A 14047-nucleotide genomic window follows, 5' to 3' on the forward strand; every position below is an offset into this window, starting at 1 on the left:
TTGTTCCAGTTCCACACTACAGGCAGTAAATGTTCTGCACCTTTTCCCTTAGCATGGCAGTAGCTGCAGTCAGTCAGCATTGCCTGTTTCTTGGGCGGGGGACACGACAGCCTGTTTAAAAAAAAAAAAAAAAAAAAGGATCATCCTAAGTTTTCTGTTTTGTGACTTGCAGTATCTTTAACAGTCTTGAATATGACAATCATTTTATTATGGAAGTTTCTAAGAACTTGTGATTAACTTTTTATTGTTCCTAAATAAACGTGAAAATCAACTAAATCAAATCTACACAAACTTACCCATATTAAGATGGAAAACATAAGTAAAGGTCAAGGATGTAAAAGCAGTTGATCAACTATATCAGTTCTGTTTTCCAGCAGTCTCCAAGATGCTATAAGCTAGTGTGTTCAAAAATTAGTAGCTGGGAAAGTGAAAGTTCTTAATCTAGTCCTGAGTCATCCACATAAAAATGTTCTGTTAGAGTGCTGCATATGTTTTTCAGTGATTTAAATTCTATACACTTAGTCTAAAGGAGAAAAGTAAACATTTTGATAGGGTCTTTTTTTTTTTTTTATAGAGTTGTTATCTAAGTGACATGTTTCAAATAAAATAGCTATTTTCATTTGTTAAGTAGTAAAGCTGTTCACTGAAATTTGTTTCTTTTTATTAGGCTTAAGTGGAAACCCTGCAGATTTAGAAAGAAGAGAAGCAGTGTTTGGAAAGAACTTTATACCTCCTAAAAAGCCAAAAACCTTTCTTCAATTAGTATGGGAAGCATTACAAGATGTCACTTTAATTATATTAGAAATTGCAGCCATAGTATCATTGGGCCTTTCTTTTTATCAACCTCCAGAAGGGGATAATGCACGTAAGTAAATGGGAAAAAAATACTTGTGCATGTGTTCAGCTCATTCATTCACTTAGACATAATAGTAGCCAGCCAACGTTTTTTGACTGTTTGCCATGTGCTAGGATAGATAATTTTTATAGCTTATATAGCTTAGATAATTTTTTACAATATCCCTATGAGTTAGATAATAAGTCCATTTTACAGTGAGGCACAAAGGTTAAGTCACCTGTCCATATCTGCATACTATGCATATGGCACAGACATGAGCAATGTATATCACATGGTCTGTTTTATGACAATTTTTCAGGTTTTTTTTTTTTTAGAACATTATACTGTAACATAATTCCAGTTTCTAATTTTGTATTTCTTCTGGAAAATATCATTATGAAAGCAAGTTCTCCTCCCAAATGTAGTACTTTTTAAATTCTCAAAATGTTTTCTTACATGCACCATTTAGGTAATTTGCATTTACCAAAATGCATAGAACTTTGAAGTACTTCAGAGTTTAGAGTTGGTTTTTTTTTTTTCCCCCCAGATTTTAGGATTTTTTTTTTTTTTTAAACAGGCAGAGTACACAGTGAAAGAGAGAGAGAAAGGTCTTCCTTTGCCGTTGGTTCACCCCCTAATGGCCGCCACAGCTGGCGCACCGCGCTGATCCGAAGCCAGGAGCCAGGTGCTTCTCCTGGTCTCCCGTGCGGGTGCAGGACCCAAGAACTTGGGCCATCCTCCACTTTACTCCCGGGCCACAGCAGAGAGCTGGCCTGGAAGAGGGGCAACCGGGGCAGAATCCGGCGCCCCGACCAGGACTAGAGCCCGGTGTGCCAGCGCCACAGGTGGAGGATTAGCCTAGTGAGCCGCGGATTTTAGGATTATTTACATATATAATGAGGTATCTTGGGGATGAGACACAGATGGAAACATGAAATTCATTTATTTCATATATACTTTGTAATACACCATTGACACAGTGTTGAAGGTAATTTTATACAATATATTTTTAAAGGTTTATTTTATGTATTTGAAAAACAGTAACAGAGAAAAGAGAGCGTCTTCCATCCACTGGTTCACTCTCTAAATGGCTGCAACAGCCAGAGCTGAGCCTCCGAAACCAGGAGCCAGGAGCTTCATTTGAGTCTCCCACAATAGGTTCAGGAGCCCAAGAACTTGGGGCATTTTCTGCTGCTTTCCCAGGTGCATTAGTAGGGAGCTGGATCAGAAGTGAAGCAGCAGGTACTCGAACCAATGCCTATATGGGATGCAGGAGCTGCAGACCAGGGCTTTAACACACTGTGCCACAACAGTGGTCCCTGTACAATATTTTTAATTTGTTCAACTACATGTAAGTTAGTTTTAGAGAAAAGAATAACCTCAGATCATTTAATTTTCAAAGTAAAACCGAGTACTATTCCTACGATTCTGGTTTACACTAGGTAGCAATATTTTTAGTGTAAAGGAATATAAAATAAATTATATTATCTGAAAATAAAAATCGTCATATAAAGATATCTTTTGTTCCATATGAAAATCATGAGATTTAGTTTCAGTCAGCAGCAGGTATGAGGAATGCAGAAAGATGGCTCAAATTACCACTAGGAAGATTAAGTACCCAAATTCATGTCTGTTTCTTTCCTTTGTGGCTCCTTTAAAACTTTTTTATTTTTTTATTTTTATTTTTATTTTTTTTGACAGGCAGAGTGGACAGTGAGAGAGAGAGAAAGGTCTTCCTTTTTGCCTTTGGTTCACCCTCCAATGGCTGCCGCGGGTGGCGCGCTGCGGCCGGCGCACCGCGCTGATCTGATGGCAGGAGCCAGGGGCTTCTCCTGGTCTCCCATGGGGTGCAGGACCCAAGCACTTGGGCCATCCTCCACTGCACTCCCTGGACACAGCAGAGAGCTGGCCTGGAAGAGGGGCAACCAGGACAGAATCCGGTGCCCGGACCGGGACTAGAACCCGGTGTGCCGGCGCCGCAAGGCAGAGGATTAGCCTAGTGAGCCGCGGCGCCGGCCTTCCTTTAAAACTTTGTAATGGTTATCAGTAGGGGAAGGATTCAGATTCTAGATTATATATCTATGTCTATATATAAAATTTCTTTTCTTTATTTGGAAGGTAGAATTAGAAGGAGAGACCGAGAGAGAGATCTTCTGGTTGCAGGTTCACTCCACAAATGGCCACAGCTGCTGGGGCTGGGCCAGGCCGAAGTCAGGAGCTTCTTTCAGGCCTCCCGCATTGGTGCAGGGGCCCAAGGATTTGGGCCATCTTCCACTGCTTTCCCAGGCATGCAGTGCTGGCCCCTCTAGAAGTGTTTTACTGGTGTCTATTTTAAGATCATTCTGTTCCTATTTATATAATATAGAATAGAAATTTATTAATGTGTCCTTGGTGTTTTTAAAGTTCTCTTGAAGTATTTAGTAGATTAATGGTAAATATGCATGAGGGTTTTAAGTCTTATTTTATGTATTTGAAAGTCAGAGTTACAAAGACAGAGTCAGAGAGTGAGATCTTCATCTGAGAGAGATCTTCCATCCACTGGTTCACTCCCCAAATGGCCATAATGGCCAGACCTGGGCCAGACTGAGCCAGGAGGCCAGAGCTTTTTCCAGGTCTTCCACATGGGTGGTAGGGGCCCAAGCTCTTGGGCCATCATCTCCTGTTTTCCCATGTGCATTAGCTGGGAGTATGATCAGAAGTGGAGCAGCTAGGACTTGAACCTTTGCCCCTTTGGGATGCCAGCATCACAAACAGCAGCTTATCTCACTACACCATGACACTGTCCCCTAATTACATATGTTTTTAACTGTGTCTACATAAAATGAATGTTTTTAAACATATTCAAAAATAGAAACTGGGGGCTGGCACTGTGGCACAGTAGGCTAACACTCTGCCTGTAGTATCAGCATCCCATATGGGTACCAGTTCATGTCCTAGCATTTCCAATCCAGTGCTCTTCTATGGCCTGGGAAAACAGTAGAAGATGGCCCAAGTGCTTGGGCACCTGTATCCACGTGGGAAACCCAAAGGAAGCTCCCTGCTCCTGGCTTCTGATCAACCCAGCTCCAGTTGTTACAGCCATTTGGGGAGTGAACCATGGCGTGAATGGAAGACCTTTCTCTATCTCTCCCTGTCTCTGTTTGTAACTCTGCCTCTCAAAGAAATAAATCTTTTTTTTTTTTTAATGGAAACTGAATAAAAAGGTGAAGCTTAAAATTTTCATTTTTTTAAGTAGCCATAAAACTTTACTGTTAACCTAATTTAGGTCTAGTTATGATTTATCTCATAACTTCGCTTCAGTGTCTGTACCAGCTGAAAAGCATGCAATATTATATAAACAGTTGTACTCAAATCAAAACTAATTTTCAGTTCCATTCATCAGTTAGGCAGAGGTTCTGTTGAAATATTTAGTGGTGTATTCCTTCTGATGGAAATCTATGTTTTTTAATGAATGACCTAAGAATCTAGCTGTGGTCTTCATGATATTTCAGCTTCATCTGTTCTTGAGTCCAGACTTGCTCTGATAAAGAGCTTAAGCTTTATTTTATGGGTAGGAGTACATTTAATTGATTAGTGTACACAATGATACATGATAAGCTTTATTTTATGGGTAGGAGTACATTTGATTACTGTACACAATGATACATGATCATTTCTTTAGCTTGAAAATAACTGAGTCTCCAAAATAAGTAAAATGCCTAAGGGCTGAGATTTGATCTCTCTCTTTACTCTGTCTTTACTCTCTTAATCAGTATCCTAGACTGCCTTCCTGTTCCTAGGTTCAGATTCTCAAAGGCAGGGAACTTGACATAGTAAGCATTCTTGTTGTGGAATGCAGTGAGTTCAGTAGAGTATTTAATCTGTAAGTAAAACTGATGAAGTAAAATCATAATTAATGAAAACATATAGTTTGGACTTAGTGTTTGATGTCATAAATACAGAAATTTTTTTTAATAACCATCTTCTTTCTTTCCAAATAGTTTGTGGAGAAGTTTCTGTTGGGGAGGAAGAAGGTGAAGGTGAAACTGGATGGATTGAAGGCGCTGCAATCCTCTTGTCAGTAGTGTGTGTGGTGTTAGTAACAGCTTTCAATGACTGGAGTAAGGAAAAGCAGTTCAGAGGCTTGCAGAGTCGAATTGAACAAGAACAGAAGTTCACTGTCATCAGGGGTGGTCAGGTCATTCAGATACCTGTAGCTGACATTACTGTTGGAGATATTGCTCAAGTGAAATATGGTAAGTAAAAAATAATAAATCTGAAACTAAATATGTGATTATTATAATCTTGTTTACAGGTTAGCATATCATTTCTTTTTTGTCTTAGGTGATCTTCTTCCTGCTGATGGTATACTTATTCAAGGCAATGATCTTAAAATTGATGAAAGCTCATTGACTGGTGAATCTGATCATGTTAAGAAGTCTTTAGATAAGGATCCTTTACTTCTATCAGGTAGGAATTTCTTTTGTAACTTTGAATTTTTCCTCTGCCACACCTATTTACCATTGTCAATAAACACAGTTTCCCTGAGAGCTGATAATGTGAAAAAGGATCAGATTTTATGCTACCTTCCACCCTCGTGATTTTTAGAAACTTTTTTTTTGGAAGCTGACATATATATCAAAGATCTTTGAATCCAGAGCTGTACTCATATATTTTTCCCATGAAGAACTTGAGTCTAAAAAAATCGAGAGATTGGAAAGTCTACATTAGTTCACATTAGTAGAATAATGAAGCTAAACTATAGGCCTACTGATACTATTTTTTTTTTTTAATCTTTTTTTTTCTGTTTGTTTTTACCATCTGGTAGGGTTTTTTCATATTAATGTGGTCTGTTTTTCTGTATTATGTTTATTTTTTTGTTAATTTATTTATTTGCATGTCAGAGTTACACAGAGAGAAGCAGCAGAGAGAGAGAGAGAGGTCTTCCATCTGCTGGTTCGCTCCCCAGTTGGCTGCAATGGCCAGAGCTGTGCTGATCCGGAGCCAGGAGCCAGGAGCTTCTTCTAGGTCTCTGACATGGTTACAGGGGCCCAAGGACTTGGGCCTTCTTTTGCTGATTCCCCAGGCCATAGCAGAGAGCTGGATTGGAAGTGGAGCAGCCGGGTCTTGAACCGGTGCCCATATTGGATGCCGGCGCTTCAGGCCAGGGCTTTAACCCACTGCGCCACAGTGCTGGCCCCTATGTTTATTCTTAAGACCAGCAGAAGTATGAAATTAAAGAATGTTTTTATGTTTAAAATAAGTTAATGAGTTATCCGTGATGGTCTACAAACTACAGATTTTGAAAAAATCATAAAATTCTTAAAATTTATCCAACTTCCTGATTTAAATTGCTGGATAACAAATGTGCGATATGCATAGGAGTAACCAATAAGTGCAAGAGTAGCTCCCACATGAACTATTCAGGATTGAATTTGTACATGGTTAAGGATGTTCTAGGAATGGAAAAAGGAAAGATAGTAGGTGAGAACACTATTTGAAAGGGAAAAGTTGGTGTCTACTTGCAGGGCTTACTGTGATAATTTGAGTTAAAGGTGATTGGAAACAAAGTACCAAGGATGATATGAAAAATTACAAGCTGCTTTTTAAACGCTGAACAGGACTATAAGAACTATATTGTTAGACTGAATTTATGCTAGTTTTAAGGAAACCAAATGTTATTTGTCTTCTGTCATTATCAGATAGTAGTGGAATGTTAAAGTTATATACGGTGCACAGGATTGCTGCCGATCTTAACTGCCAGCTGTAGTTTTCCAGAGCTCTGCGAGGTTCACATTTTAATTCAGAAGGCTTTTTCTGAAACTGAAGTCATACTTACTTTATCAACACATGTGAGTTAGATTTGAATCACAACTTCAAGGCAGAACCTGTGTTTAGTCAGTACCTCTTTGAAATGTAAATGTGCCCCCCAAAAGTATCAGAGTGATTGTTTATATGTACACATCTATCCAAACATTGTACTGTTAAAAGGATTACACGTTTGCATTTATATTATGTATATATATAAATTATAGAGATAGCTTAAGTTCTAATTATAACATAGATGGGTTTTGTCAAAAAAATCTTAATATTTCTTTACCTCTAGTAGCTGCTTAGAACACTTATATCCTATTTGGGTTTTTGTATTGATGTTCCTGTAATTTATATCAAATAGAAATATCTTAGACATATAAAAATATAATGTATTTAAGTAATGTGTACTCATTCTGCTTATTCATTGCCATGCTCCCAAGAAACTAGTTTACCAAGTAAAATCTTTAACCTTTCCAAAAGGAAGAGACCATAGCTAATTATCCCTCAGTACCACAGACTAACTGGGCCATGTTAGTTGGCTAACTGCCTTTTGCTATCTATACTTTGTGGACCTTTATGTACATCTGGCTTATTTACATAGTGCTTAGCTCTCCTCAGGTTGATTTCCTTTAACTGAACTTTGGTCTTTTTCTGTTTTAACAGAGATTACTGGTAAGCTTTGTGAGGACTTAGGCTCCTAATGCACCAAGTATATTGAGAAATCTATAAATTTTCCATGTTTAAGAAAAGACTGAAATAACTTTGTAGAGTTCCTTATCGCAGCATGGGTGGGAAAGTTTTTCTGCATTTATTTCCCTGTTCCAAAAATGTACTAAAAAACATGACATGCATTTATTTTTAAATTTACTCTCATGATGCCATCTCTCTCTGCTGTTCCTGGCTTCTTAAATTTAGATTTTCAAAAGCAGTTTTCAGTTAGCAGTAGGGATATGACCAGAACAAAAACCCTTTACTTAGCCTGAGCACATTAACTGCCAACAACTAATCAGACCTGTGGTAAGAAAAAACAGAACATAAAAAATTAAAGTCTTCAGAAAGCCTGAATTGTTAAAAGAAACAAATTGTCTTTTATATGTAGTACTTAGATAGTATTTCCTTTGCATTTTCACTTGCGAAGAGGCTAATAACTAGTGAAATATTCAGAATATAGATTTTATAAAAGCAAGAAAAGCAAAGACATAAAAGATTTATGTTGGCTAAGTTACTTGATAATTAATAGATATAAATTCTTAAATCCTGTAGTGAGTACATGATACTTTATGATCTTATTCAGCAAATAACTTTGAGCATTGGTTTATTACGTAGGATGGTGCTAATTGTTACAGACCCCAGCCTGGAAATAGGTTGTGAACTAGGAGATAAAATACAAATAAATGACAACATTAATAAAGAAGGCCTTATTGAAAATAAAAAGAAAATAGAGAGTGGGCTAAGTTTTGAAGGCTACTTAAAATTTCCAAAACAATTGGAATGGAGGGATGGGAAGCTTTTTAATAAGTAAAGGCTATTAGAGGTGTGGGTATGTAAGTTAGAGAACTGTAGGTAAACATCAGTATAAGAATACACCCTTTGTCCTCTGAAAGATGTGGAATAATTCTTTGCCTTGCACCTTAATACTTACTTAACTAAGGCAAGTTTATTGAAAATAAGAATAATAAAATCTGCCAGCTTGCAAGACTGTTGAGGGACAGAGTAAAAATGCAGTGTTCCTGTCTCTACTTGCTGGCTTTCTTTAGTGGCTCTTAACTTCCTGTGAATGCACTCCTTGATGGGTACCTCCCACCCTCATGGGAGACATGGATTGCATTCCTGGCTTCTTGCTTTGGTTGGCCCTGCCCTGGCTGGTGAGGGCATTTGGGAAGTAAGCTATGAGTGGAAGGTGTGTGTGTGTGTGTGTGTGTGTGTCTGTTTGTCTCAGTCTTTCAAGTAGAATGAAGAATTAAATAATTTAAGATAACCTGAAAAGCCTGAAACATTGGTCTCAAGCTAAGGATTTTGGATTTAATGCAGTAGTCAGTGTTGTCAGAAATTTTGTGCCATGGAAATCATGTTTTAGGAATATTAGAACAGATTTCAGGATAAACTGGAAAGGCAGAAAGACCAGGTAGGGAGATATTGTGGTAATCTAGGCAGTGAGACTGGTCGAGTGTGGGAAAATGTGACATTCGTTGATGAGAAATTTTTTGGGTTCTAAGTACAGCACTTTATAAAAATAATATACTTTTCAGATAAATGTTACTCATAGTTTAGATTGTAATTAATACTAATGAGCATTCATTGATCCTTTGCAAATTCCAGAAAGTCTGAATTCTTTACAGTTATAGATATGAGAAGTATAAATCACCTTACGTTTCTGTAAAGTGTAGGTTACTGCTGTTTCCATTTTACAAAGGATGAATTGAGATGCTATAATTTGTCTAATGTCACATGGCAGATTAGTGGTAGAGTGATCTTTGAACTCAAATATGACTGATTACAGAGTTAAAACCTTATACAGAAGAATTTAGGTTTTATTTAATGTCTTATTAAATGTATTTTATTAAGTATTAAGAATATTAAACACAGTAATACTGAAATTTGATGGTAGGAGTGAAATCTGTTATAATTTATGAGAAAAGTTTTCTGTTGTTGTAGGTACTCATGTAATGGAAGGCTCTGGAAGAATGGTAGTTACAGCTGTAGGTGTAAATTCTCAAACTGGAATTATCTTTACCTTACTTGGAGCTGGAGGTGAAGAGGAAGAGAAGAAAGATGAAAAGAAAAAGGAAAAGAAAAGTAAGAATAGCAAATTGCTTTAAAAACTGCTGTTTGAAGACATATCAAGTAGATTATAAGAACTGGTACAAAAAACAGACTTCTGTCATGAAATTTGAATATAAAAAATTCTGCCACAAGTGAATTAACCAGTATTGTATTTTCAAGTGGTGAAACTAAAGAAGAGAATCTTTTTTTTTTTTTTTTTTTTTAGATTTAATAGTCCATTAAAGGGCCTTCATTGATGTCATCAATACCGTTACCCCAGCCAAATACATCATCTACTTGTACACTTCCATTGGCTTTACTCTGTTCTTGAGTTTTAGAGTCTCACTTGTCACTTAATGAGTAAAAAGAACTTGAACATTCCCTATTTGGTTTGTTTGTTTGTTTTTCCTTCTGTTACTTCAATTGTAACCTTCTTTGTCAACCGTATCATATTTTGGTCTCATTGAGCTTTTTTACCCTTTTCAGATTTCTATTCACACTTCCAATTCTAATACTTGGACAGTTAATTTCTGATGCAAGCCCATGGCTTTATTTTAACACCTTATGTTTGCTGCGTTTTATGTATTCGGCCCATTATTTGATAGCAAGACCTTTCAAATTTTGATTCGTTGTATCTGCTATCCCTTTGAGTGTTCCTTCCTCTGCAAACTTGATAACCACAGCAGCAAGGATCTTACGTGGAGCGCTGTCAAGTGTGGGGCAGGAATGCCAGTTTTAAAAGCTCTCTTCACCCTCAGAATCTGCTGTACCTTTCTCTCACTCCCAGGATCATTCCTCTGAATCACTTCCCTTTAGGTTGATAGCAGTTTACTGTGGTTTGGCCAGTTAGATTTGTTTAATTTTACTCAGGATAGTAAACTCATATTTCTCTTTCTTATATGGATATTTTGAGATCTTCTAAATAAATGCCTTTCTAAATAGAATTTTGGCTTGCCCTAACTACAGCAGTGTCTTAATATTTAAGTGGTTTGTTCTTTGAGTTTTATCTTTAACTATGAAATCCATTTCAAGTGAAAATGTAGTTGGAAAGTGGTGGCTAAAGCTGAAGGTAGCAAGTTCGACATTCTAGGTTTTCCTCTCTCAGCTCTTGATGTTCCTCTATAGCTTTCTTCAGTAAGTAAGTAATGATTCTACTTATTGAGTGCTTTGCAAGAATTGTCCCATTAGTCCTCATAACCATACAAGGTAAAGACTTATTCTTTTTACTGATCAATAAACCAAGGCTTGTGGAGGTTCTGTAACTTGTTACAGGTCAAAGTATTTTTTTTTTAACTTTTATTTAATGAATATAAATTTCCAGTGTACACCTTAGGGATTACAGTGGCTTCCCCCTCCCATAACTTCCCTCCCACCTGCAACCCTCCCCTCTCCCGCTCCCTCTCCCCTTCCATTTGCATCAAGATTCATTTTCAATTCTCTTTATATACAGAAGATCAATTTAGTATAAAGATTTCAACAGTTTGCACCCACATAGAAACACCAAGTGAAACATACTGTTTGAGTACTAGTTATAGCATTAAATCAAAATGTATAGCACATTAAGGACAGAGATCCCACATGAGGAGCAAGTGCACAGTGGCTCTTGTTGTTGACCCAACAAATTGACACTCTAGTTTATGGCGCCAGTAACCACCCTAGGCTCTCGTCATGAGTTGCCAAGGCTATGGAAGCCTTCCAAGTTTGCTGATTCTGATCATATTTAGACAAGGTCAAAGTATTAATAAGTGGCAAATCAAACCCTCTTCTCTGGCTCAAGAATCTAAATGCCCCACCCTAATAATGGGAATTGAAAGTTAGCATCCTCCACTGATAAAGAAAGTTGTATCATGACTTTATTCTTCTTATTGACCAAAAAGTATATTTTTCTTTTTTAAGAATTTTTTTTTTTTGACAGGCAGAGTGGATAGTGAGAGAGAGAGAGACAGAGAGGAAGGTCTTCCTTTTTGCCGTTGGTTCACCCTCCAATGGCCACTGCGGCCAGCGCATCTCGCTGATCCGAAGCCAGGAGCCAGGTGCTTCTCCTGGTCTCCCATGAGGGTACAGGGCCCAAGGACTTGGGCCATCCTCCACTGCCTTCCCGGGCCATAGCAGAGAGCTGGCCTGGAAGAGGGGCAACTAGGATAGAGTCCGGCGCCCCAACCCGGACTAGAACCCGGTGTGCTGGCGCCGCAAGGTGGAGGATTAGCCTGTTAAGCCTTGGCGCCGGCCAAAAAGTATATTTTTCTAATAAGCGCCTTTTCTCCCCCATTTCTTTTTCTTAACACACACACACACAAACCTAAGGAATTAACATTAACTCATTGTCTACCTTTTTTTTTAAAATCTCTTAGACAACATCTTTTCATCTGTGGACTGCTGACCCTTTTCCCATTCCCTTTATTATGTTGGCAATTACTCAGCAGTCCAGGGCAATCTGTCTTAGTTCCTTTAGTAGCTTGTAATGTGGCTGATTGGTCTCTCCAAACTTGAGCTTATTGAAAATACCTAAGTATTTTCTTACTATCTCCTTGACTATCTTGAGCTTCTGTTTCTTCTTGACCAAGCTTTATTACCTTGCCTTTCCTGTCTTTTATCCATACCATTTTTGTTCTTATTCTCATCAAAGCTCTCCTGTGTGCCTGTTTTTCTTTTATTATATTATTCTCTCCCTCCCACCCTCCCTCTCTCTCTCCCTCTCCCTCTCCATCCTGCCTTTTTCTGCTTTCTTAGGGTTGAATCTATCTATATTTGGTTTTGAAAGCTTCTTATGCCATATTTTGGTTTATTACAGCTTATAAGAGTAAAGTTTTTTGGAAAAAGAAAGCAAGTAGAGATACCCTAAATTATTTTGGATTAAACAGGCCACATGGTACAGGCCACATGTTTGATAATCTCTAGAGACAAACTAAAACATACCCCCATTGTGTAACAATTCTATTACAGAAATGTGAACTACCTCTACATAATTTAGCATGACTGTTCAATTCTTTTGGAAACCCTTAATTCCTGTTTTGTTCCTACAGATAAGAAACAAGATGGAGCTATTGAGAATCGCAACAAAGGTAACTTCAGGAGGATAACAGTACCATTAGCTTGTTTTTATTATATCCAAAAGCAGTTCTATTGTATGTTACATTCATCTGAACATAGGATACATATAGCAGGGAAAATCAACAGTAAATGTTAACTGGGTTGATCTTGTCCTGCTACTACCTTAGTCATGTTTTCTCTGCAATGTTAATAAGATTTTTATGTGATTTCTGGTAAGCTCATGTAGGTAATTTTCAACCTAAGTGTTTCAAGTATTTTAATACTGATTATTATATAGTTAGCAAAAGTGATAAAGGAACAAAAATAGAACATAAATATCTTTGCATTTATTTGAGTGCACATATACGTGCATATTTATGCATGTACATATGCATATTTCTCTGGACATATGTGGTCATGTGTAATGTTCTATTTGTGGTGGTAAGTTGTATGGGAGGGATTTATGATGTTGAGGTACTACCTAACAATACCGAAGAAGAAAATAATTTAGTATTCTTTAGTTCTTAGTTTAAGGACCCTGTGTTTCTTCTTATACCTCATCCCCTTACCTAGCACAACATTCTCAAATCTGTTAGAAAGTTTCATGACCTAATGTTACTATTGTCTTATTTTCTCTGTAGACACTCCCCTACCCTCTCTGCATATATTCCAGAATACCTGTGTGTTTTCTAGTTTCTATAAAAAGCTGATTTGTTTTTACTTGTCTTCAAAATGTTAATAGTGATATGTGCCTTTAAAATGTAGTGAAGTTACGTTTGCTGTTGATATAGCAAAAGCTCAAGATGGTGCAGCCATGGAGATGCAGCCTTTGAAGAGTGAAGAAGGTGGAGATGGTGATGAAAAAGATAAGAAGAAAGCAAATTTGCCAAAAAAGGAAAAATCTGTTTTACAAGGGAAACTTACAAAGCTAGCTGTCCAGATTGGCAAAGCAGGTATAAAATATAGAAAAACATAAGGTGCTTTGTTTTAAAGTACACCAGTTTCCTGCTTAAGAATTGTCTTTTGATATAAGGCCAGAAATTACTTTTTTGTTAGTGGTAGGGTAATTAAGAAAGTATTTTCATTTTTATCTACAATCTGCCAGGCCCTTGGAGTTATTACGTTGAGTAAATTGTCTTCTGTCAACTTGCTTTTCCAGATGATAATTTAGGACTAGCAGCCATGTCTGTACATTTTATAAGCCTACACATTCATATCTGAATTTCTCTAAATTTCTGGAGATGGTAGAAGAAGGGCAAGCAATGAGGTCATTTTTCAGTACAGATTATCCAACTATATCATAGTAAAACAAATTATCACATATTGTGCTCCTCCTTTCACTATGAAAAAATTATTTTTAAAACATTATAGTTTAGTTCCGCTAAATGGAATTTTCATATCGAGTTTCAAGTTATTAAATAATTACCATCTCTAGAAAATTCTTATTAATAGAACCATTCTTTAGGATAAAACCAGAGCTGGTAGATAAAAAAGAGCATGCCTTACAACATTATCATCTTTTTGGTTAATCAGCATACATTATTAAAATTACTTAATTCTTAATCTACTTCCTTAGAAGTATGTTGGAAAAAGCAAAGTTTTTGTTTATGTCTGCAGAAAACTTAC

The 14047-nt window shown here is 37.1% G+C and overlaps 1 protein-coding gene across 2 annotated transcripts in view; it reads left to right on the top strand.

The window, feature by feature from the left end:
• ATP2B1 (ATPase plasma membrane Ca2+ transporting 1) overlaps positions 1–14047 on the top strand; it is a 125521-nt gene that overhangs the window by 73975 nt on the left and 37499 nt on the right. For both annotated transcript variants that reach the window (XM_062203137.1, XM_062203138.1), the window contains exons 3-8: positions 668–865; positions 4816–5070; positions 5159–5284; positions 9284–9424; positions 12415–12453; positions 13213–13374. In XM_062203137.1, coding sequence (XP_062059121.1) covers positions 668–865; positions 4816–5070; positions 5159–5284; positions 9284–9424; positions 12415–12453; positions 13213–13374 — 921 coding nt within the window. The remainder of the gene's footprint in view (positions 1–667; positions 866–4815; positions 5071–5158; positions 5285–9283; positions 9425–12414; positions 12454–13212; positions 13375–14047) is intronic.

This window comes from Lepus europaeus, chromosome 10, assembly GCF_033115175.1.
Source record: "Lepus europaeus isolate LE1 chromosome 10, mLepTim1.pri, whole genome shotgun sequence".
Lineage (NCBI taxonomy): Eukaryota > Metazoa > Chordata > Mammalia > Lagomorpha > Leporidae > Lepus > Lepus europaeus.